Source organism: Doryrhamphus excisus, chromosome 16 (assembly GCF_030265055.1).
Source record: "Doryrhamphus excisus isolate RoL2022-K1 chromosome 16, RoL_Dexc_1.0, whole genome shotgun sequence".
NCBI classification, from domain to species: Eukaryota; Metazoa; Chordata; class Actinopteri; order Syngnathiformes; family Syngnathidae; genus Doryrhamphus; species Doryrhamphus excisus.
Genome location: NC_080481.1, coordinates 16,448,379 through 16,474,200, shown reverse-complemented (window position 1 = coordinate 16,474,200; position 25,822 = coordinate 16,448,379). Strand labels below are relative to the sequence as shown.

At 37.2% G+C, this 25,822-nt stretch overlaps 1 protein-coding gene across 3 annotated transcripts in view; it reads left to right on the top strand.

The window, feature by feature from the left end:
• Positions 1-24,051, top strand: part of LOC131104962 (fibronectin type III domain-containing protein 4-like) — a 30,091-nt gene extending 6,040 nt beyond the window's left edge. The window contains exons 2-7 of one of the 3 annotated variants that reach the window (XM_058052687.1): positions 10,487-10,602; positions 17,361-17,462; positions 19,379-19,481; positions 19,557-19,646; positions 19,714-19,880; positions 22,731-24,046. In XM_058052687.1, the coding sequence (XP_057908670.1) occupies positions 10,487-10,602; positions 17,361-17,462; positions 19,379-19,481; positions 19,557-19,646; positions 19,714-19,880; positions 22,731-22,772 (620 nt within the window). In that variant the 3' untranslated portion in view covers positions 22,773-24,046. Of the gene's footprint in view, positions 1-10,486; positions 10,603-17,360; positions 17,463-19,378; positions 19,482-19,556; positions 19,647-19,713; positions 19,881-19,940; positions 20,522-22,730 lie in introns of those variants that run through there. The other 2 variants (XM_058052688.1, XM_058052689.1) reach the window with 2 other exon arrangements.
• Positions 24,052-25,822: the final 1,771 nt, after the last annotated feature.

Here is a 25,822-nt window from a genome sequence, read left to right as displayed (position 1 = left end):
TATAAGTACCCGGACAAAAACCCACGCATGCACAGGGAGAACATGGAAATTCCATACAGAGATGGCCGAGGGTGGGATTGAACCCTGGGCTCCTAGCCGTGAGGTCCACGCGCTAACCACTCAAACACCGTGCAGCCCTATTGTTGTTATAGTGAAGACAAAAAGTATCACTCAACAAGAAAGCAATCTCATTTAGAGTGATAAAGCGGCCTTTTATTGTGGCCAACCTTAACACCATGTTGATATGCTACACCTGAGAAGCGGATGGATTATCTTTGCAATATAAGTACCCGGAGAAAACTCACGCATGCACGGGGAGAACATGGAAACTCCACACAGAGATGGCAGAGGGTGGGATTGAACCCTGGGCTCCTAGCTTTGAGGGCTGCACGCTAACCACTCGACCACCGTGCAGCCCTATTGTTGTTATAGTGAAGACAAAAAGTATCACTCAACAAGAAAGCAATCTCATTTAGAGTGATAAAGCGGCCTTTTATTGTGGCCAACCTGAGCACCATGTTGATATGCTACACCTGAGACGCGGATGGATTATCTTTGCCATATAAGTACCCGGAGAAAACTCACGCATGCACAGGGAGAACATGGAAACTCCACACAGAGATGGCCGAGGATGGGATTGAACACTGGTCTCCTGGCTGTGAGGTCTGCACGCTAACCACTCGACCACTGTGCAGCCCTTCTTGTAAACTGTGTGTAGGAAAACAAACCAATGAAACAGTCCGCTCAAATTTCACTCTAAACCAAAAAGTATCATTCAACAAGAAAGCAATCTCATTTAGAGTGATAAAGCGGCCTTTTATTGTGGCCACCCTGAGCACCATGTTGATATGCTACACCTGAGAAGCGGATGGATTATCTTTGCAATATAAGTACCCGGACAAAAACCCACACATGCACAGGGAGAACATGGAAACTCCACACAGAGATGGCCGAGGGTGGGATTGAACCCTGGGCTCCTAGCTGTGAGGTCTGCGCGCTAACCACTCGACCGCTGTGCAGCCCTTCTTGTAAACTGTGTGTAGGAAAACAAACCAATGAAACAGTCCGCTCAAATTTCACTCTAAACCAAAAAGTATCATTCAACAAGAAAGCAATCTCATTTAGAGTGATAAAGCGGCCTTTTATTGTGGCCACCCTGAGCACCATGTTGATATGCTACACCTGAGAAGTGGATGGATTATCTTTGCAATATAAGTACCCGGACAAAAACCCACACATGCACGGGGAGAACATGGAAACTCCACACAGAGATGGCTGAGGGTGGGATTGAACCCTGGGCTCCTAGCTGTGAGGTCTGCACGCTAACCACTCGACCACTGTGCAGCCCTTCTTGTAAACCGTGTGTAGGAAAACAAACCAATGAAACAGTCCGCTCAAATTTCACTCTAAACCAAAAAGTATCATTCAACAAGAAAGCAATCTCATTTAGAGTGATAAAGCGGCCTTTTATTGTGGCCACCCTGAGCACCATGTTGATATGCTACACCTGAGAAGCGGATGGATTATCTTTGCAATATAAGTACCCGGACAAAAACCCACACATGCACAGGGAGAACATGGAAACTCCACACAGAGATGGCCGAGGGTGGGATTGAACCCTGGGCTCCTAGCTGTGAGGTCTGCACGCTAACCACTCGACCACTGTGCAGCCCTTCTTGTAAACTGTGTGTAGGAAAACAAACCAATGAAACAGTCCGCTCAAATTTCACTCTAAACCAAAAAGTATCATTCAACAAGAAAGCAATCTCATTTAGAGTGATAAAGCGGCCTTTTATTGTGGCCACCCTGAGCACCATGTTGATATGCTACACCTGAGAAGCGGATGGATTATCTTTGCAATATAAGTACCCGGACAAAAACCCACACATGCACGGGGAGAACATGGAAACTCCACACAGAGATGGCTGAGGGTGGGATTGAACCCTGGGCTCCTAGCCGTGAGGTCTGCGTGCTAACCACTTGACCACCGTGCAGCCCTATTGTCGTTTTAGTGAAGACAAAATTACGGTTGTTCGTCTAAATGTCAGCGTATTACGTTTACTGTGACGCAAAAAAAACGTTTGAAACGACTACGGCGTCCGGTCAGCCGTCAGTACGTTCATAAAAGGCCAATCTCATCACATGATATACTGAATCCACATCAGCATGCTCAGCTTGTCACACCGCCATCCCTCACAGCGAGCCATTAGCCAGATGAGGTTGCCCGAGTCGATAACGGCAAACTGTTTGTTCCTTCTGATTTAAGCGTCTGACGTCACCGAATACTCCAACATTCGAGTCCGCCAAGTCAACAAGTCCCGTTCCTCATTTTTTGGCTTTGTTGCGTCTGGAGAGAAAAACGCTATATAAGCAAAAAAGGAGCCAAAATTTTGTTCCAGCCTTCCCAAACGGAAGGAGGCAAGTCCACCCCCAGTCTTATGGGCCAGCATCACCCCAATGTATTATATATATTAATTATATTAATTAATTAGTAAACTAAATTAATTAAACTAAAAATACAGATATAAGGTGTTTTGATGATATGCGGTATTCCACATTGGTCATCGGGTGTCCTCGGTAATGAGACACACAAGCACCAGACTTGATCGCCAGAACAACAGGCTTGTACTGCAGGCTTGAATTGTCTCCCAAATGGCACAATATTCCCTAAACAAAACAAAAAAACAACAAAAACAAAACACATGCTACTGTTGCGGCCGTAACCCATCGCGAGCTGAATCGCAATTCCGTCTGCCAATCATCCTGTCAATCAAACTGCTCCCCAGGAGGACATATTTACATTGAGTCTTATTTGTGTCTTAAATAGCTTACTTACTCAAATTATGACCTATATTGGGGAAATATGAGTGTAAAGGTGACTATAGGGGTGTAGCATATCGACATGGTGCTCAGGTTGGCCACAATAAAAGGCCGCTTTATCACTCTAAATGATTGCTTTCTTGTTGAATGATACTTTTTGAATGGACGCCTCTTTCATTGTTTTTTTTCCTGCACGGTGGTCGAGTGGTTAGCGCGCAGACCTCACAGCTAGGAGACCAGGGTTCAATTCCACCCTCGGCCATCTCTGTGTGGAGTTTGCATGTTCTCCCCGTGCATGCGTGGGTTTTTTTCCGGGTACTCCGGTTTCCTCCCACATTCCAAAAACATGCTAGGTTAATTAGCGACTCCAAATTTTCCGTAGGTATGAATGTGAGTGTGAATGGTTGTTTGTCTATATGTGCCCTGTGATTGGCTGGCCACCAGTCCAGGGTGTAACCCGCCTCTCGCCCAAAGACAGCTGGGATAGGCTCTTATGTCTACTTTATTGGGTAATGTGTAAAATTGACTATAGGGGTGTTATTTCTTGTCTAAAGGGCTCTAATAATATTGAAACCCACATTGAGAAGGTCTTAATAAGTACATATTTATTTATTTATAAATAAACAATCCTACTTCCTTCATATTTTTGGGTGTCTGGGTGTCATTTTTTTCAATTTTTGTTTTTTGTACTGTACATTTCCATTTTTGTCTGAAAAAACAGGTGCCCAAAGTGCGGCCCATGGGCTTTTTTTTTTTTTTTTGTCCGGCAGCACATTCTGAAAGTATAATTCCCCCCAAAAAGTAAAAAAAAAAAACAAAAAAACATGGAAATAAATTGGAAAAAATCTGTAGTAATTTTGCAAGAATAAAATAAAAATATTAGGAGAAAAAGTAAAAAAAAATTAACATGAAAATGTAATTTTACAAGAATAACGTTGTAATATTATGAGGAAAAATAAATAGAAAAAAATTGACTATAGGGGTGCTATTTCTTGTCTAGAGGGCTCTAATAATATAGAAAATGAATGAATGAATGAATGAATGAATATTATATTATATTATATTATGTTATGTTGTGTTGTGTTGTGTTGTGTTGTGTTGTGTTGTGTTGTGTTGTGTTGTGTTGTGTTGTGTTGTGTTGTGTTGTGTTGTGTTGTGTTGTGTTGTGTTGTGTTGTGTTGTGTTGTGTTGTATTGTATTGTATTGTATTGTATTGTATTGTATTGTATTGTATTGTATTGTATTGTATTGTATTGTATTGTATTGTATTGTATTGTATTGTATTGTATTGTATTGTATTGTATTGTATTGTATTGTATTGTATTGTATTGTATTATATTATATTATATTATATTATATTATATTATATTATATTATATTATATTGTATTGTATTGTATTGTATTGTATTGTATTATATTATATTATATTATATGTGTGGTTACTTCATTTTGCTCACATATGAGATTAGGCAAAAAAGGAGCCAAAAATGTTTCAGTTGAGTTTTAGTCACAGGGTTCAGTCTGCGTAGGCGGGGTTTTGTCGCAAAGGCTTTTGCAAATTATGAATGAGCATAAATATATAATTTGCACAGGGCCTCAATGTGCTGCGCAACTGCAGTGTTTCAGCATGTCATCGATCAATATCCGTGGTTGTCTCACCGCCATCTAGTCGTCTGTATCATTGATCCTCCATCTCCCTCCCTTGTTCATCCATCTCACTTTACCCGTCACGCATGGCGCCAACCAAAACCAAAATATTGAAGATTCGCTTGGCATCTTCCTGCGATGTAGCTCATTTATATTTTCGCTATGTGACTCCATCTCCCACCCGCTTGTTTGTTTGAAGTCTTTGCAGAAGATTCTTGGCTGTGTGCAGGACAAGAAGGTGGGAAGTTCAAATAATACGCCACCCAATTATCACTCGTCCGCTTTTGCACAAATTTTGCCGCAGTTGTATTCCAGTTTTTCTCTGAATGCCACCATATATACATACATATATATACATGCTTTTAGCGAGGGTTTCATTCAGCTAACTGTCGAGATGCCTACTTTTGACACTTCTTGGTGTTACTTCATGGAACACTAATTCTTCACAATGAACTAGCTAGACTTGTGTGGGTTCGGTCTCACGTTTCTCGCTGTTACATTTGAAATATTTGACTCGCTTCACTTTGAGGATAGAAATTAAATGGTAATTCCAAATGCTAAATCTAAATGTTAAATATAAAGCAAAGCGTTAAATAATACTATAAATATATTAATATATATATATAATAATATATAATATAATATTATAATATAATATTATATTATACTATGTTATAATATATAATATAATATAATATAAAAATATAATATAATATTATACTATATTCTATAATAAAAAATAATATATATATAATAAATAATATAAATATAATAATAATATAAATATTATATTATATTATATTATATTATATTATATTATATTATATTATATTATATTATATTATATTATATTATATTATATTATATTATATTATATTATATTATATTATATTATATTATATTATATTATATTATATTATATTATTCATTCATTTTCTACCGCTTTTTCCTGACGAGGGTCGCGGGGTGCTGGAGCCCATCCCAGCTGTCTTCGGGTGAGAGGCGGGGTACACCCTGGACTGGTCGCCAGCCAATCACAGTATATTTTATTTTATTTTATTTTATTTTATTTTATTTTATTTTATTTTATTTTATTTTATTTTATTTTATTTTATTTTATTTTATTTTATTTTATTTTATTTTATTTTATTTTATTTTATTTTATTTTATTTTATTTTATTTTATTTTATTTTATATGTGTGGTTACTTTCCTCACATTTAGATCATTTTGCTCACATATGAGATAGAAATTAAGTGGTGAATCAAAATACTAATTGCAAATGTGAAGTTTAAATTAAAACGTTAAATGTAAAATCCAAATATTAAATCAAACTCAATTTAATGCTTCATTTTAATTTTCATTGATTATTATTTAAGGCGTGCAGAATGTTGGGTTCTATGGCTCTTTAAACACGGAACCTACCAAAAGATAGATTTAGACTACTGTCTTTTATCAGAAAAAACATTTGTTTTCTATTTTTCTTTTTTTCTCCCATTTTTAGTTGGGAACTGATATTTTCCTGAAACTTACTTTGAACTTAGAAATGCTAAATCTACAAGTAAATTCCAAAGACAGAGTCATGTGGTAGCGTTAGATTATTTCTGTTTTGGTGCGACCGTGAGTAAGGTAGGCGGTTTTTGTCCCCATTTAGAAGTGGTCCTGGTCCTCCTGGTCCTCCTGTTGGTTTGTGTTGCGTGAGATTAAGGTTGAGATGTCAAAGCTGATCCACTGCAGATAAAAAGCCACTTTTCTCAAGCCTGCGACGATAATTCAAGCTGCCTATCAGTGCAGTTACGTGCTATGCCGACATTACAGCCTCCGTTGTCGTTAGCAGCGGCGGTAGAGAAGAAATAAACTGCTCAACGACCGATCTGCCTTTTATGGGTATTTATTCCGCAGGAGGGAAAACAGTTGAAACAGACAGTTGAGCGTCTGCCGCAAGTGTCCCCATAAGGCACAGGACAGAAGCATCGTCACATAAACATCATCAGGACTTAACCAGGAGCAACAAGGACGTGTTGCGGGTTAATCAGAACCTGTTGACATGGAAACGCCATTGGAGAAACTCGTTTAGATGGTCACAGCACGGCACAGTCTGACCCTAATTAGCACATTAGCATAAATACTCTATTTGTTCAAATCAATTGACCTAATGCTAAAATATAAGAGATCCATTTTCTATGTCGCTTATCCTCACAAGGGTCCCAGCCTACACCCTGGACTGGTGGCCAGCCAATCACAGCGCTCATATAGACAAACAACCATTCACACTCACATTCATACCTATGGGCAATTTGGAGTCGCCAATTAACCTAGCATGTTTTTGGCAAACTGTGTGGTAAACTCCACACAGGGTGGAATCGAACTCCGGTCTCCTAGCTGTGTGGCGTGCATGCTATCCATGACAGTCCTTAATCAATTTATACATATGAAAATAGCTTAAATGCAAATGTGCTAACTTTGGCATGTTAACAATGCTTGCATGCTAACTGTTAGCAAGGTTATACCTATAGAAGTGGTTACAAAGTTAACATTCTGTTAGCATGCTAACACCTAAAATGGTCCCAGCCTACACCCTGGACTGGTGGCCAGCCAATCACAGGGCTCATATAGACAAACAACCATTCACACTCACATTCATACCTATGGACAATTTGGAGTCGCTAATTAACCTAGCATGTTTTTGGCAAACTGTGTGGTAAACTCCACACAGGGTGGAATCGAACTCGGGTCTCCTAGCTGTGTGGCGTGCGCGCTATCCATGACAGTCCTTCATCAATTTATACATATGAAAATAGCTTAAATGCAAATGTGCTAACTTTGGCATGTTAACAATGCTTGCATGCTAACTGTTAGCAAGGTTATACCTATAGAAGTGGTTACAAAGTTAACATTCTGTTAGCATGCTAACACCTAAAATGGTCCCAGCCTACACCCTAGACTGGTGGCCAGCCAATCACAGCGCTCATATAGACAAACAACCATTCACACTCACATTCATACCTATGGACAATTTGGAGTTGCTAATTAACCTAGCATGTTTTTGGCAAACTGTATGGTAAACTCCACACAAGGTGGAATCGAACTCGGGTCTCCTAGCTGTGTGGCGTGCGCGCTATCCATGACAGTCCTTAATTTATACATATGAAAATAGCTTAAATGCAAATGTGCTAACTTTGGCATGTTAACAATGCTTGCATGCTAACTGTTAACAAGGTTATACCATTATAACATTCTGTTAGCATGCTAACACCTAAAATGGTCCCAGCCTACACCCTAGACTGGTGGCCAGCCAATCACAGGGCTCATATAGTCAAACAACCATTCACACTCCCATTCATACCTACGGTCAATTTGCAGCCACCAATTAGCTTCACAAGCATGTTTTTGGAATGTTGGAGAAAACCGGAATACACTGGGAATATGCAAACTCCACACAGAGATGTGTCTCCCAAGTGGAGAATCGAACCCAGTCTCCTGACTGTGTGGCCTACATGCTAACCACTCATCCCATGCAGTTGAATGACTTGGGCTTTCTGCATAATTATGGAAATCAAAAGCACATATATACACATATATAACTCTAGCTTAACGTACTGTTATGTGCATCGGATTCGGATTGGCGTACTGTTGCCACGGTGATGCTGTGGAGCATGTGCTTGACAGGGTTCTTGGACTTGCAGTAAAACATCACTGATTGAATTAGAGGCTTCATCATCGCCAGGAGGAAGATGATGGATGGATGCCTTTTCTTCCCTCATAAGCAAACAAGGGGACATTTGTGTCATACATCCTAGAGCTCCATGAATGCTAATGCTAATGGTTTTATTTCATTTGAACATGCATCAGATTACAATTGAATGCATCACATAATCAGTTCCCAGTTCCACATGTCCAAAAGGAGTAGGAAGAAGCAAAGCTTATTAAATCCTACCCCTCCATCTGGTACTATTACAATCACTAACTGTTACATTTGTTCACTTCCTGCTTTTCCAATATAATGTAAGTTATTTTTTTTACTTTATTTTATTATTTTTTTTATATTTTTGTATTTGTTGTATTTGTATTTTTTTATTTTTTAACATTTTTTCAATCATTTTTTTTTACATTTTTTGTAAATTTTACATTTGTTCACTTCCTGCTTTCCCAATATAATGTAAGTAATTTTTAACTTTATTTTATTATTTTTTTATATTTTTGTATTTGTTGTATTTAAAAAAAAATTACATTTTTTGTACATGTTATTTTTTATTATTTTTTTTACATTTTTGTTCACTTCCTGCTTTCCCAATATAATGTAAGTAATTTTTTACTTAATTTTATTATTTTTTTATTTTTTTATATTTTTGTATTTGAATTTTTTTATTTTTGTAAATTTTTTAAATCATTTTTTTACATTTTTTGTACATTTTACATTTGTTCACTTCCTGCTTTCCCAATATAATGTAAGTAATTTTTAACTTTATTTTATAATTTTTTTATATTTTTGTATTTGTTGTATTTAAACATTTTTTTTTACATTTTTTGTACATTTTACATTTGTTCACTTCCTGCTTTCACAATATAATGAAAGTATTTTTTTACTTTATTTTATTATTTTGTATATGTTTGTATATGTTGTATTTTAATTTTTTCATTTTATTTATTTATTTATTTATTTTACATTTTTTGTACATTTTACATTTGTTCACTTCCTGCTTTCCCAATATGATGTAAGTATTTTTTCACTTTATTTTATTATTTTATTTATATTTTTGTATTTGTTGTATTTAAATTTTTTTATTTTTATTTATTTTTTATTTTTTGTACATTTTACATTTGTTCACTTCCTGCTTTCCTAATATAGTTTAAGTTTTTTTTTTGTCACGTACCGAAGTAGGAGGTGCAATGTTGGATGACATTTTTAGCTAATTGGTTATTTTTAGCCTTATGCATTATTTTAGCTGTTTGAAGATGAACTATATCAGCAAGTTGAAGTATTTGGGATTTTATTTGTGAATGAAGATTACATCAGCAATTTTTGGAGAACACAATGGTATAGGAATGATTCACTGATTCAGAATCATACTCAAATTTAAACACAGGATCAGGTTATGACTCAGATCCGTCCCGGGTCAGATTCAAGTTTGAGTCAAAGCCAGATCAGTCAGAATCAATACCTTTGTCCTCCAGAAACTGCTGACAAACCAGCTACGTAAACCTCAGAAGCCATGGTAGCAGGTTATGATCTGACAAAGAGTCTGATTTGGGTTCCCCTCCGAGGATTTGACTCCACGGAACAATACTGACCCACCACTAAAAAAACAATCAAACACAACGACCCGCTCTGGACCTCTACCAGTCTGCATCCATGAAGACCTCCCCTGGTTGACAAACAACACCAGTGAAAAGGGCTCAGTAGCATCTTTACCCTCTCGCCAAACGAGAAAGACAAGAACACCCCCTACCCATCATGCACTTCTTCTACCGTGGCACAGTTTGAATCATCCCAAGCAGCTGGATCACAGCGTGGTGCTTGAGCTGCATGGACTATAATCGTAAAGCTCCGCAGCGCATAGTGCGCACAGCTGGAAAGATCGTTGGCGTTTCACCCCTCAGCCTCCCTTCTGGAAATTTACAACATCCGTCTCACCTGCTGAGCACCCAGCATCCTCTTGTTCCTCTTTTCCTCCGCCAGTCTCCAGTCTTGCTCCACTACACTCCTGGACCGAAATCAAGAATCAGGAAACCGCCTTCGCCGCCTCGCTCCCACCACCTCACCTGAAAAACAAGTTTTCGTGAAAACAGCGTTAACATAAACAGCGTCAACATAAACAGCGTCAACGTAAACAGCGTCAACATAAACAGGTTCTACTGTAGTCAACTCAATGGGTTCAACCACTAGGCACCAGCCACTGACCGCCATCTGCATTCTGTCAACTTTCGCTGGCTTTAAGGTGACTCCTGTTCTTCCACTGTAGAAAGTTGTCCTTACAGTGGTCCTCTATGTGTGTGCATGTGCGGTACCATGGCAACAGCTGTGCCAGCTGCCCCGGTGAACGTGTCCGTGACCCAGTTGAGAGCCCACTCGGCCATGGTGACCTGGAATGTTCCTCAAGGAGATACAGTCATTGGGTATGCCATCTCACAGCAGGTATGTGGGGTTGGATGGATGGATGGATGGATGGATAGATGGATGGATGGATGGATGAATGGATAGATAAATGGATGGGTGGCTGAATGGATGGATAGATGGATGGCTGGATGGATGGATGTCTGAATGGATGGATGGATGAATAGATGGATGGATGGATGGATGGATGGATGGATGGATGGATGGATGGATGGATGGATGGATGAATGGATGGATAGATGGATGGCTGGATGGATGGATGTCTGAATGGATGGATGGATGAATAGATGGATGGATGGATGGATGGATGGATGGATGGATGAATGGATGGATAGATGGACGGATGGATGAATGGATAGATAAATGGACGGATGTCTGAATGGATGGATGATGAATAGATGCATGCATGGATGGATGTCTGAATGGATGGATGGATGAATAGATGGATGGATGTCTGAATGGATGGATGGATGTCTGAATGGATGGATGGCTGAATGGATGAATAGATAGATAGATGGATGGATGGATGGCTGAATGGATGAATAGATAGAATGATGGATGGCTGGATGGAGGGATGGATGGATGGATGGTTGGATGGATAGATGAATAGATGGACGGCTGGATGAATGGATGGATGGTTGGATGGATAGATGAATAGATGGACGGCTGGATGAATGGATAGATAGATGGATGGGTGGCTGAATGGATGGATGTCTGAATGGATGGATGAATAGATGCATGGATGGATGGATGGATGAATTTCTGAATGGATGGATGAATAGATGCATGGATGGATGGATGTCTGAATGGATGGCTGAATGAATGAATGGATGGATGGATGGATGGATGGATGGATGGATGGATGGATGGATGGATGGATGGATGGATGGCTGAATGGATGAATAGATAGATGGATGGATGTCTGAATGGATGGATGGATGGCTGAATGGATGAATAGATAGATAGATGGATGGATGGATGGCTGAATGGATGAATAGATAGATGGATGGATGGCTGAATGGATGACTAGATAGATAGATGGATGGCTGGATGGATGTCTGCATGGCTGAATGGGTTGATGTCTGAATGGGTGGATGGAGGGATGGATGGATGGTTGGATGGATAGATGAATAGATGGACGGCTGGATGAATGGATAGATAGATGGATGGATGGATGGATGAATTTCTGAATGGATGGATGAATAGATGCATGGATGGACGGATGTCTGAATGAATGGCTGAATGAATGAATGGATGGATGGATGGCTGAATGGGTGAATAGATAGATGGATGGATGTCTGAATGGATGGATGTCTGAATGGATGAATAGATAGATAGATGGATGGCTGAATGGATAAATAGATAGATGGATGGATGGATGGCTGAATGGATGAATAGATAGATAGATGGATGGCTGGATGGATGTCTGCATGGCTGAATGGGTTGATGTCTGAATGGGTGGATGGGGGGGATGGATGGACGGATGGATGTCTGAATGGATAGATGGATGGATGGGTGAATGGATGAATAGATAGATAGATGGACGGATGGATGGATGTGTGAATGGCTGAATTGATGGATGTCTGAATGGATAGATTGATGAATGGATGGATGTCTGGATGGATGGATGTCTGAATGGATGTCTGAATGGCTGAATGGATGGATGGATGGAGGCCATGCTTGAGTGGGGGGGGGGGGGGGGTTGTCGGACTGTATTCGTCTCCTCTTAGCTGAACGACTGAGAGTCTGCAGCCTTCTCCCAGACTACGCCTACTCTTTAGCGATTGGTCAGGGGTCGAAAAGCAGAGACACATAAACAGTAAAGAATTGGATTTTGAATGTGATTGGATGAATTTTGGAGGGTCTGACATGGAACTGGGCTTTTTTCACAAAATACTAAACACCCATGAAGCAAGTCAGCAAGCGTCAGTTACTAGAGTTGTAACGTGAGAAATTCTGAACTTGGTGTGGAAGTCCTCATACCCAAAACACACCGACCTACTGATACAGGGCCAAGACCACAAGTTCCAAATGTTGGGCCCCTTTCAAAGTTATAGGAAACAAAACTGTCTAAATCGTGTCCACAAAAGGATCTCATCTGTGTGCTTGGATACAGGCAAGTTTTCACGCGCCCACACTCTGGCAGCAGAAAGCATCCGCACTCTGAGTGGGCGTCATTTCCATTAGTGGAAAGGATTTTGTCGGCAGTCTGTCTCACAGGGCACCGACAATTCGTTTTTTTAAAGTCACCTCTGGTTTGACTCTTAATATTTCACACGGACTAGCTCAGGGATGTGGAACATCTGCTGGCATGGTCTCAAAGAGTCCCAAATAGTCCCAAGGTTTTATCCTGAAAAAGCTGTCCTCGGTCTTATCCCAAAATGCGAGTCGGCATTTTGGAGCGGCGAACAATCAATTGTATTGCCGAGGGAGATGCTTTCACACGCTGCAACATCCTGAGCGGCAAAGAAGACAGAGGACAGGAAAATCTGCACACAAAGACTCATTTTTGCAATGCGGATCCCGGCGCCATTGTCGTTACGCAACATTCCCAGCACAGAGGAAACCACGCTTCCTATCTGGGATGCAAAAGCTCCTTGTAATCTTTCTTCAGAAATGCCGCCATGTTGATTATTTCTGTATTCATGAGGTGCATATGGAATTGCGACTCACAATCTGTGTGTGTGTTTAAATTGCACTAATTTCGGCAACCGGTATCAAACCTGTGTGTCTAAGCAAGTATGTGTGTTCCTACGTCAGTAGTCAGATAAGGCAGGGGTCTCAAACTCGCGGCCCGCCGCATATTTTGTGGAAATAGTCAAAAAGCCTTGATGCAATAAACAAATGTGATGTGATTATTTTTATGCATTAAAACAGGGGTCTCAAACTCGCGGCCCGCGGGCCAAATGCGGCCCGCGAGACGCTAGTTTGAGGCCCCCTACCTTGATACCAAATCAGAGAAAATAAGCCCCTGGATCACCTTGAGCAGAGGTTCTTAGCTGGTTTGACTGCAGGACCTACCATTCACCCCAAGTTGTAATTAGTGGAAAATTTGCTTGGGGAATACTTTTAATATGGGAATAAAGTCAAAATATTATGGGAAAGTCAAACTATAGGGAGACGAAAAAACATATAGTTGGAAAATTAAAAAAAATGTAATGAAAATTTTTTTGGGGAAAAAACTGCTGTAAAAAAATATTGTTTATTGGAAATATATTGGAAAATAAATAAATATCTAATAATACATATATATTGTGTATTATTATGGGAATAAAGTCCAAAAAATGTAAGGAATAAAGTCATTATATTACAAAAACAGGAGTCAAAAAGTTTATTGAAGAAGAAAGTATATATTATGTAAATATTTTGGGGGAAAAAAATACAAAAACAAAGTTCAGGTCATGCTAACAACACCCTTTTTCACCTGTATCACAAAGCTGAGATGTCGTGTTTTATTGAAATATACGCAACTTCTTGGTCATTTTCCTTCCCTTTTTTGTTGAAAACTGATATTTATTTTGGTGAAACTTACCTATGTTTTACTGATGACTACTAATCTTCCTCTTGTGTTAGCTTTTTAGTATCATCTCTTATGTTAACGGGTCGGTTTTGATCAGCTATCAGCTATAAAATACACTAAAAACAATAAGTTACCATCAAATTTGCTTCTTATGTCTTGGTTACATTCTTAGGCTTCCTCATCAATGAAAATGTTGCTTTTAATATTTTTAGTGTGGGCATGCAGGCCTTTTTTTGTCACTATACCCCTTAATTTTAATTTCCAAAAATGGTAAAAATTAACCTCAAAAGAATCATATTCATAAATTAAAGGTTATTTTGTTACCTGGCTATTACTGAGGGCTATAGAACATATCTCTTAAATCAATTAGTTTTATTTATTTTCTCATTTTAGTATTAATCACTAAAGAAACATGTATAGTGTTCGGGTGAATTTTGACCCATATATATTAATATCAAGAAAAGGTAGAAAAAGTTATTATTGTTTTCAGCAACAGAACTTTAGTATAAACTGCAATCAAAAAGCAGAACAGGTCCAGATCTTGGTTCACTGTACTTCTTGCCATTCTTTCCATGATCCAAATTATAAATGTGAAATCAGCCAATCAAATGAGTGAATTAATAATTTCAATCAGACTGTTTTAAAATGTAATAAAAAATATTTTTTTATTTTTTATTTTGTTGAAATAGAGTTTCCTGACAAAGTCAAAAAGCCTTAATGCAATAAACAAATGTGATGTGATTCTTTTTATGCATTAAAACAAGGGTCTCAAACTCGCGGCCCGCGGGCCAAATGCGGCACGCGATACGCTAGTTTGAGGCCCCCACCTTGATACCAAAGTTTAATGTTAAAATGACAGCTTAAAGCTGTGTGCACACCGGACACAATTAACATGATTTTTGCCCCGCCCATACTGTTACCCCGCCCTGTTTTGCTTTGGATTAGCAATGAAGCTAAAGGCTTATGACGCTGGGTACAAATAAATGCAGGAAATGATTTGGAATCAAACGGAAAATACACGTCAAGATAAAGCATCTCATGAAACATGTTGTTAAAGTTAGATGGAACTGAGTACGATGCTAACTTGCTAATTGGGTCAAATTATTAAGTTTTATTAATGTTCATGTTAAAGGTTAAATAACTGTTAATACTGTACATTTGAATATGAAAAAAATATTTTTTCTACCAACTGTATGTGGTTTCTTATGTTTTTCTTATTATTATTATTTTACTTATTTATTACTGATTGATTGATTTATTGTCTTTATTCTTAATTTGTTTATTTTTTTAATCTTATTTTGTGTATAGAAAAATAATTTTTTGATATTTGAGAATAGTGGAATGTTTTATCAGATATTTTGGTGTACTGAAGTACTGAAAAAGTGTAGGGCAGGGGTGGGCAAACTACGGCCCGGGGGCCACATCCGGCGCGCCAAGAGTTTCAATATGGCCCGCCTGTTCTTTCCAAAGTATTGTATTTAAACTCAACATACAACCTGGCATTGTGGCTTGGGCCAACTTTTTGATGGTTGAGGTAGCTGCTTTATCAATTTCGTTATTTGATGTGGTCTGTTGTTTACAAAATGCTCCTGGAAAAAGGGACACAAGCACAATAGTAAAAATAATAATAATAATAACAATAATAATGTTGTTGTTAATAATAATATTACTATTATATTAATATTGTTGTTAATAATATTAATATAATAATAGTAATATTATTATTATTATTATTAAAAATAATAAACAATATTGTTATTATTATTATTATTAATATATAATAATATATTATATAATAATATAAATAATAATTATAATATATTATATTATATAATATAATGATAATAACATTACTATAACTAATAATAATAACAATAGTAATTCTAATAAAAATAATAATAATAACAATAATAATAATACATTTAATTTCTAATACACTTCACATCAAATAAATGATTTAAAAGTTTTATCAATTTCGTTATTTGATGTGGTCTGTTGTTTACAAAATGCTCCTGGAAAAAGGAACACAAGCACAATAGTAATAATAATAATAACAATAATAATGTTGTTGTTAATAATAATATTACTATTATATTAATATTGTTGTTAATAATATTAATATAATAATAGTAATATTATTATTATTATTATTATTATTAAAAATAATAATAAACAATATTATTATTATTATTAATATTAATATATAATAATAATATATTATATAATAATATAAATAATAATTATAATATATTATATTATATAATATAATGATAATAACATTACTATAACTAATAATAATAACAATAGTAATTCTAATAAAAAAAAAAATAATAACAATACTAATAATACATTTAATTTCTAATACACTTCACATCAAATAAATGATTTAAAAGTTTTATCAATTTCGTTATTTGATGTGGTCTGTTGTTTACAAAATGCTCCTGGAAAAAGGAACACAAGCACAATAGTAAAAATAATAATAATAATAATAACAATAATAATGTTGTTGTTAATAATAATATTACTATTATATTAATATTGTTGTTAATAATATTAATATAATAATAGTAATATTATTATTATTATTAAAAATAATACTAAACAATATTATTGTTATTATTATTATTAATATATAATAATATATTATATAATAATATAAATAATAATTATAATATATTATATTATATAATATAATGATAATAACATTACTATAACTAATAATAATAACAATAGTAACTCTAATAAAAATAATAATAATAACAATAATAATAATACATTTAATTTCTAATACACTTCACATCAAATAAATGATTTAAAAGTTCACATATAGCAGATTGCATGACACTTTTACATGTAAAATATGTGTAAAAATATAGGTGTAAAAATTGACTGTTACGTGTAAAATACTATATATCACCCCCCCCCCCCCCCCCACCCCCCCCCCCGGCAATTTTGTTAAATCAATGCGGCCCACGAGTCAAAAAGTTTGCCCAAAGCATTGAAGATTTTTTTATTTATTTTTTTTCAGTTTTTAATAAATTTAATAAACGTTTTGGTTTTTTTTTTTAAAACCTGATGCGGCCCCGGCTTCACCCAGAACCTAGCTCCGGTGAGTTTGAGACCCCTGAGATAAGGGATTTGAAGGTCAGGTTTAGAATTGTTTTTTCAGTTTCTTCCAAAATGCTCATTGTGATAAAACTCCGTTTTAAGCCTGGTTTAATAGATGTTTGCCCCCCCCCCCACCCACCCACCCCCACAGAGGCAAGACGGTCTGATGCAGCGCTCCATCCGCGAGGTGAACACGTCGAGCCGCTGGTGTGTTCTATGGGATCTGGACGAGGACACTCACTACAGCGTGCAGGTGTTGTGACTTTCACAAACTTTTCATGACGTTTCATAGTTCGACGTTGTCCTTCAAACAGGGCGACTTTCAAATCGCTGAAATCTCATCGGCACCCCCCGGGTGGCCTGACCTTTCACCTCATTGCCAATAAAGCAAAATCTCCCACGGGGATCCGTTATTAATATCGAGGACACGGCAGAGCACAAGGACAGTTTCCTTGTTCTTTGCTTTTAATTAAGTGTAAGTTCACGGTTGAACAGTGGCTTAGCGGTTAGCACGTCGGCTCACAGTTCGTGAGATCATAGGGGGTTGTGTAAGCATTTTTTTGTTCTCCGTGTACGTGCATGTTCTGAGGTTTCTTCCGCCCTGCATCCCAAAAGTATGCTTGGATAATTGGACACTCGGAATAGTCCGTGGATTGAATGTTAGAGACAATGGTTTGTTTATACGCTCCTGATCAGTTGAGAAACTGCAGGCTGCACGGTGGACGAGTGGTTAGCGCGAAGGCCTTACAGCAAGGAGAGATGAGTTCAATTCCACCCTCGGCCATCTCCGTGTGGAGTTTGCATGTTCTCCCCTCCCACATTCCAAAAACATGCTAGGTTAATTGGCGACTCCAAATTGTCCATAGGTATGAATGTGAGTGTGAATGGTTGTTTGTCTATATGTGGATAGACGGATGGGTGTTTTTATAAATGGATGGATGGATGGATGGCTGAATGGATGGATGTCTGAATGGATGGATGGTTGGACGGATGGATGAATGGACGGATGGATGAATGAATGGATGGCTGAATGGATGGATGGATTGCTGAATGGATGGATGTCTGAATGGATGGGTGGACGGATGGATGGATGGATGAATGGATGAATGGATGAATGGATGGCTGAATGGATGGATGGATTGCTGAATGGATGGATTGCTGAATGGATGGATGGATGATAGATGGATAGATGGATGGGTGGTTGAATGAATGGATGATGGATGGATGGCTGAATGGATGGATGGAAGGATGGATGTCTGAATGGATGGATGTCTGAATAGATGATGGATGGATGTCTGAATAGATGGATGGACGGCTGAATAAATGGATGGATGGCTGAATGGATGGATGTCTGGATGGATGGATAGATGGATGGAGGGATGTCTGAATGGATGGATAGATGTCTGGATGGATGGATGTCTGAATGGATGGATGGCTGAATAAATGGATGGATGTCTGAATGGATGGATGGATGGCTGAATAAATGGATGGATGTCTGAATGGATGGATGGATAGATGTCTGGATGGATGGAGGGATGTCTAAACGGATGGATGGATGGATGGCTGAATAAATGGATGGATGTCTGAATGGATGGATGGCTGAATAAATGGATGGATGTCTGAATGGATGGATGGATGTCTGAATGGATGGATGGATGGCTGAATAAATGGATGGAGGGATGTCTGAACGGATGGATAGATGTCTGGATGGATGGATGTCTGAATGGATGGATAGATGTCTGGTTGGATGGAGGGATGTCTGAATGGATGGATACATGTCTGGATGGATGGATGTCTGAATGCATGGATGGATGTCTGAATGGATAGATGTCTGGATGGATGGATGGATGGATGGATGTCTGAATGGATGGATGTCTGGATGGATGGATGGATGTCTGAATGGATGGATGTCTGGATGGATGGATGTAGTAACAAAATTAAGCCTCAATCATAACAACATACAACATCCCATACTGAAATGTTAGTCTAGTGAAGGAAGAAACATGATGGTAATCCTGGAAGGCCCAGAGTCCTTGCCATGCTGGGGTGTGTGTGTGGGGGGGGGGGGGGGGGGGGGGCAATGGCAATGTATTCTGTCCTGGTTCACAGTCCAGCCAACACTTCATGTTGTGTGAGACTTTTAGCGCTAATAAAACATGTTGTGTTCAGGTGCAGTCTGTCGGTCCGCACGGTGACAGCCAACCCAGCCAAGCCCTCCACTTCAGGACCCTGGAAAGAACCGACCACTATCCAGCGGGAGTTCTGGACCACCGTAAATCATACAAACCAACATGGCCGACATATAACAACAAGAAGTACACAAATTCTGTTGTGTTTGTGTCCTCAGATGAGCCGGCCATGGAGGGTTTGGGTATGACGCCTCATTTGCAAACCGGAGAACTTCTCATCATCACCACCGTGTTGCTGCTTTGGGCAGGTCAGCGTCTTTGTGACGTATACACACACAAACACACACGCTCACACGCCGCCGTCTTCCGCCGCAGCCGTCATCGCGCTATTCTGCCGCCAGTATGACATCATCAAAGATAACGACTCAAACGGGACCAGAGAGAAAGCCAAGAGACCGCTGGTCCAGACCGCTTCCTCTTACTACAACGCCTCCGCCCCGAGTTCGCCAATCTACCACAATGGCGCCGTTCGCAGCGGCAGAGTGAGTCCTTTAACTATTCAACCTCTTCTACTCCTTCTTCCTGTTTTTTTCTTCTTGCAGAACGTCCGCATGCATGATTGACAGCTGGGGGTATTGAAATTCAGAACAGACGCTGCAGTTGCATCAAGCATCTCCTAGCAACCAACGTGCAGTCATCTTGAGCTAAATATAAAACAAGACCTCCAAGCATACTATGTATTCCATACAGGGTCCCATTTTCTTAATGGGTAATAATGGTTTCGGGATAAATGAAGGAACATCACATGATAAGGAGTAGGAATTCCAATTACAGTAAACCTTGGATATATCGGAAATTCGCTCACAACGGACAGATAAAAAAGAAGCGATTTTTCTGTAATGCATTTCCAATAAAAATTCATTGCATATATCGGATTTTTTATAACGGATTTCGCCTATTTCGGACAAAATCTCCAGTCCCGTTCCAATGCATTTCCATGAAATTTCCCTCGCATATATCGGATGGGGGCGGCACGGCGGTCTAGTGGTTTGCGCGCAGACCTCACAGATAGGAGACCAGGGTTCAATTCCACCCTCGGGCATCTCTGTGTGGAGTTTGCATGTTCTCCCCGTGCATGTGTGGGTTTTCTCCAGGTACTCCGGTTTCCTCCCACATTCCAAAAACATGCTAGGTTAATTGGTGACTCCAAATTTTTTATTTTTATTTTTATTTTTATTTTTATTTTTATTTTTATTTTTATTTTTATTTTTATTTTTATTTTTATTTTTATTTTTATTTTTATTTTTATTTTTATTTTTATTTTTATTTTTATTTTTATTTTTATTTTTATTTTTATTTTTATTTTTATTTTTATTTTTATTTTTATTTTTTTCAATTCTGTTCAGCCTCATAAGCCTTTAGCTTCATTGCTAATCCAAAGCAAAACAGGGCGGGGAAACAGGGAAGGGTAACAGTATGGGCGGGGCAAAAATCATGTTAATTGTGTCCGGTTGTGCACACAGCTTTAAGCTGTCATTTCAACATTAAACTTTGGTATCAAGTCGGGGGCCACAAACTAGCGTCTCGTGGGCCGCATTTGGCCCGCGGGACGCGACTTTGAGACCCCTGTTTTAATGCATAAAAAGAATCACATCACATTTGTTTATTGCATCAAGGCTTTTTGACTTTGTCAGGAAACTCTATTTCAACAAAATAAAAACCAAAAAAATATTTTATTTTATTACATTTTAAAATGGTCTGGTTGAAATTATTAATTCACTCATTTGATTGGCTGATTTCACATTTATAATTTGGATCATGGAAAGAATGGCAAGAAGTACAGTGAACCAAGATCTGGACCTGTTCTACTTTTTGATTGCAGTTGATACTAAAGTTCTGTTGCTGAAAACAATAATAACTTTTTCTACCTTTTCTTGATATTAATATATATGGGTCAAAATTCACCTGAACACCATACATGTTTCTTTAGTGATTAATACTAAAATGAGAAAATAAATAAAACTAATTGATTTAAGAGATATGTTCTATAGCACTCAGTAATAGCCAGGTAATAAAAGAACCTTCAATTTATTAAAATGATTCTTTTGAGGTTCATTTTTACCATTTTTGGAAATTAAAATGAAGGGGTATAGTGACAAAAAAAAGGCCTACATGCCCACACTAAAAATATTAAAAGCAACATTTTCATTGATGAGGAAGCCTAAGAATGTAACCAAGACATAAGAAGCAAATTTGATGATAACTTATTGTTTTAAGTGTATTTTATAGCTGATAGCTGATCAAAACCGACCCGTTAACATAAGAGATGATACTAAAAAGCTAACACAAGAGGAAGATTAGTAGTCATCAGTAAAACATGGGTAAGTTTCACCAAAATAAATATCAGTTTTCAACAAAAAAGGGAAGGAAAATGACCAAGAAGTTGCGTACATTTCAATAAAACACGACATCTCAGCTTTGTGATACAGGTGAAAAAGGGTGTTGTTAGCATGAACCTGAACTTTTTTTTTGTATTTTTCCCCCCCAAAATATTTACATAATATATACTTTCTTCTTCAATAAAATTTTTGACTCCTGTTTTTATAATATTATGACTTTATTCCTTACATTTTTTGGACTTTATTCCCATAATAATACACAATATATATGTATTATTAGATATTTATTTATTTTCCAATATATTTCCAATAAACAATATTTTTTACAGCAGTTTTTTTCCAAAAAAAAATCATTTAATTTTTTTTTAATTTTTCAACTTTTTTCGACTCCCTATAGTTTGACTTTCCCATAATATTTTGACTTTATTCCCATATTAAAAGTATTCCCCAAGCAAATTTTCCACTAATTGCAACTTGGGGTAAATGGTCGGTCCTGCAGTCAAACCAGCTAAGAACCTCTGCTCAAGGTGATCCAGGGGCTTATTTTCTCTATTTATGTCAATGATATTTATTACTAAAAGTGTAAAGTTGACTATAGGGGTGTTATTTAATGTTTAGAGGGCTCTAATAATGTCAACAAATAGTATTTAAAACAGACTTTATATATTTGAACTACAAAAATATTCAATTTATAAATAAATAAGTACTATATATTCCTGATCTTGTAACATGGGGGTCCACATCATTGATCCGCCTGGAACTGCCCCTGATGTAGACTCTAGAACCGATGTAGCCTGTAGAACTGATGTAGCCTAGCATGTAAGCTAGCATGTTGTTTCACAGATATTATTATTATTGGAGACTGCACGTCACTCGCACACAGTACTTTATATGTAGATTAAAAAACAGCCGTGGTGTTTCACATAAAAGAGATACATACTTTTCATTGTGTTTATCTTGTGTGTAACCTTGACTGTTTCTCCCCCATTTTAGCTTCACAGAGCCTCCTCCTCCATCAGCATCATCCGAGTCTGAGAGATCGGCTTCGGGATCAGCAGAGTCTATTTTCAAGTCGAATGCCAGCACAGCAAGCAGCACTTCAAGCAAAAAAAAGATAAAAATACAAAAAAAAAACTCCACAAGTACAAAGTGGCCGTTGTAGAATGAGGTTAACTACTGCCATCTTGTGGCAAAAGACTTGAACGGAAAGACCTCTGATTAAAAATGGATGCAGCAGAGATTTTGCTTTTCCCGCTTACGCACTCACTTCCTGTTTCCGGTTTTTGGTTCAGCTGATCCCACGATGCTTTTCTATGATCTATTTCTTGCCAAAAGCAGGGCTGCCAGTTCAGTTTGTGGCTGAACAGACGTAAGTTTGTGTTTGTTTTTCCATTATTGTGGCTGTGTCTCTTATGCAAATAACTATCGTAATATTTAACTGCTTTTGAGCTCCACTTAGTCCCGCCTCTTCCGCTACGTATCCAAGATGGCGATAGCAGAGGGTGGTTTGTTATTGTTTGAATATTAAAGGAGCACAGGGTTGTTGAATGGAATATGAGTGAATGTTTACTTAGTATGGAGAATCAAAGTGTTTAATTTTTTCGGGGGAAGGAAATATATGTTTCTATGTGACGCTAGAGAGTGTGACTGTGGTAAAAACAGTACCGGAAGAGGGCGGTGCTGCACCAAAATGATGGACGACAGAGTGGTTCGGCTCTGCTCGGCTCCTTTCGGCTCCACTCGTGATTTGGAGCGTGTTAAGGGCAAGTATACGCACTTATACACTCAGGTGTAACTTAAGTATAGTAGTACGCGAATTGAGACACAGCCAATAAGACATGATACGATTACTAACATCACCCTAGTGTATCACATTTATGCTAATAATTACACCGTAGACTACTATACATCACATAAAAACACAACTCTGCACTGTATAATTCATAATCAATTTAATAAAAAATGAATTCATGTTTACATTTAAATTGGTGCATTTAATCCGGTGCATGCAATTTTCACTTATGAACAGCAGATGTCGCCAGAGCTCTGCTGTTAGCTTAAGAGGGTTTTCGTCACATGAAGAAGGAAATAGTCATAAAAAGTGTTTTTTTCCCTCAGCAATGCCTCAATTAAATTTGAATAATTCAAATAAAATAAATTAGAGTGGATTTAAAGGGGAAAAAAAGTGATGGTGAAAAGAATGCATAATTCTATAGACGCAAATGCCAGCCTAGGGTCAAAGGTCAGACACCGTCGGCGCTCCTTAACCTTTTTTCTTCCACACAAAATACCTTCCTGTTCTACTTTGCACCGCCATTGCCTGCCTTCAAGACAAAGAACCGGAAAGGGGGCTTTTGGGTGGGGGAGGTGGTGGAGTTAAAGGGCGGGTCAAACCTGCTCGACACGCGGAAATACCACCACGTGCCCGGAGGTGGGGGTGCGCCCAGGGGTAATTTGTCAGAGCGACTGAATCGTATCTCCGCAGCCGGTTAATGAGGATGGGATGTGACGTGTGCTTTCACGGCATCCTCGGCGGTGACATTCAGATCAGACATGTCGTTACGTGGTGGCGGGGAAGGTGACAAAAAGAGGCGTGGCCTGCTCGGCTGTGTGGCAGGTGTGGGTATTTATTATTAAACGACACAGATTATAAGACTTTACAGCGTATTTAAAATTGAGATATTTTTATTATTTTTATTTCTACTTTTATCATTTTTAAAATGTTAATTTCCAATAATAAAGTAAAAATAAGATTCAATTTTACTCGATTAAACTCGTAATACTATGAGGGAAAAATAATGCCATTTTATTAGCAAAGAGTAGAAATATTCTTTTCATAATAAATCATAATAATATGAGAAACAAAACAAAATAAAGTTGATAGTTTGGGAAAATCAGCTCTATTATATTATGGGAATAAAATCAACAATAAATAAAAAAAAGTTGATACAATAATACACATTTTTAATTAGATTATTAATTAAATAATTAATAATTTAATACAATTAATGTATTAAATTATTGATTATTTAATACAATTAATGTATTGAATGATTTAATACAATTACAAATGTATTAAAATATTAATAATTTAATACAATTAATGTATTAAATTATTAATGATTTAATACAATATTGGTTATTGATACAATAATACACACTTTAATTAGATTATTAATTAAATCATTAATAATTTAATACAATTAATGTATTAAATTATTAATGATTTCAATTAATGTATTAAATGATTTAATACAATTAATGTATTAAATTATTAATGATTTAATACAATATTGGTTATTGATACAATAACACACACTTAATTAGATTATTAATTAAATAATTAATAATTTAATACAATTAATGTATTAAATTAATAATTATTTAATACAATTAATATACTAAATGATTTAATACAATTAATGCATTATATTATTAATGATTTAATACAATCAATGTATTAAATTATTAATTATTTAATTAATAATCTAATTAATTAATGTATTAAATGATTTAATACAATTAATGTATTAAAATATTAATTATTTAATACAATTAATGTATTAAATTATTAATTTTTTTCATATTAAAATGAACAAAGCATTATTAGAGCCCTGTAGACATGACAAAACACGACTATAGTCACATTTATACTCTTTTTATTTACAACATATTGCGCAACCGCAGGGTCTTGAGACACATGCTAACTCGCAAACTAGAGAGCTAGCGACCTAAACGGTAGCCTTCAAGTTATTTCCTTTCAACTTAAATAGCCAAAAACTTACCACTTCCACACGGATAGGGAGGATAACTATTAACAGTTATTTAACCTTTAACATGAACATTAATCAAACGTAATAATTTTTTCTGGGTACATGATACCATACAGCATCCATATCAAACTTGCGCGGGGGGGGGGGCGCACTAACATTAAACTTTCATATCAAGGCGGGGGCCTCAAACTAGTGTCCTGCGGGCCGCGTGTTTGAGACCCCTGCTGTAAAGTGAGACCACTTTGGAGTCTGACGGTTTCTCTGAAAGATCTTTGCCTTTGCAGGATGAACCGATGATGGTGTTGATTGACA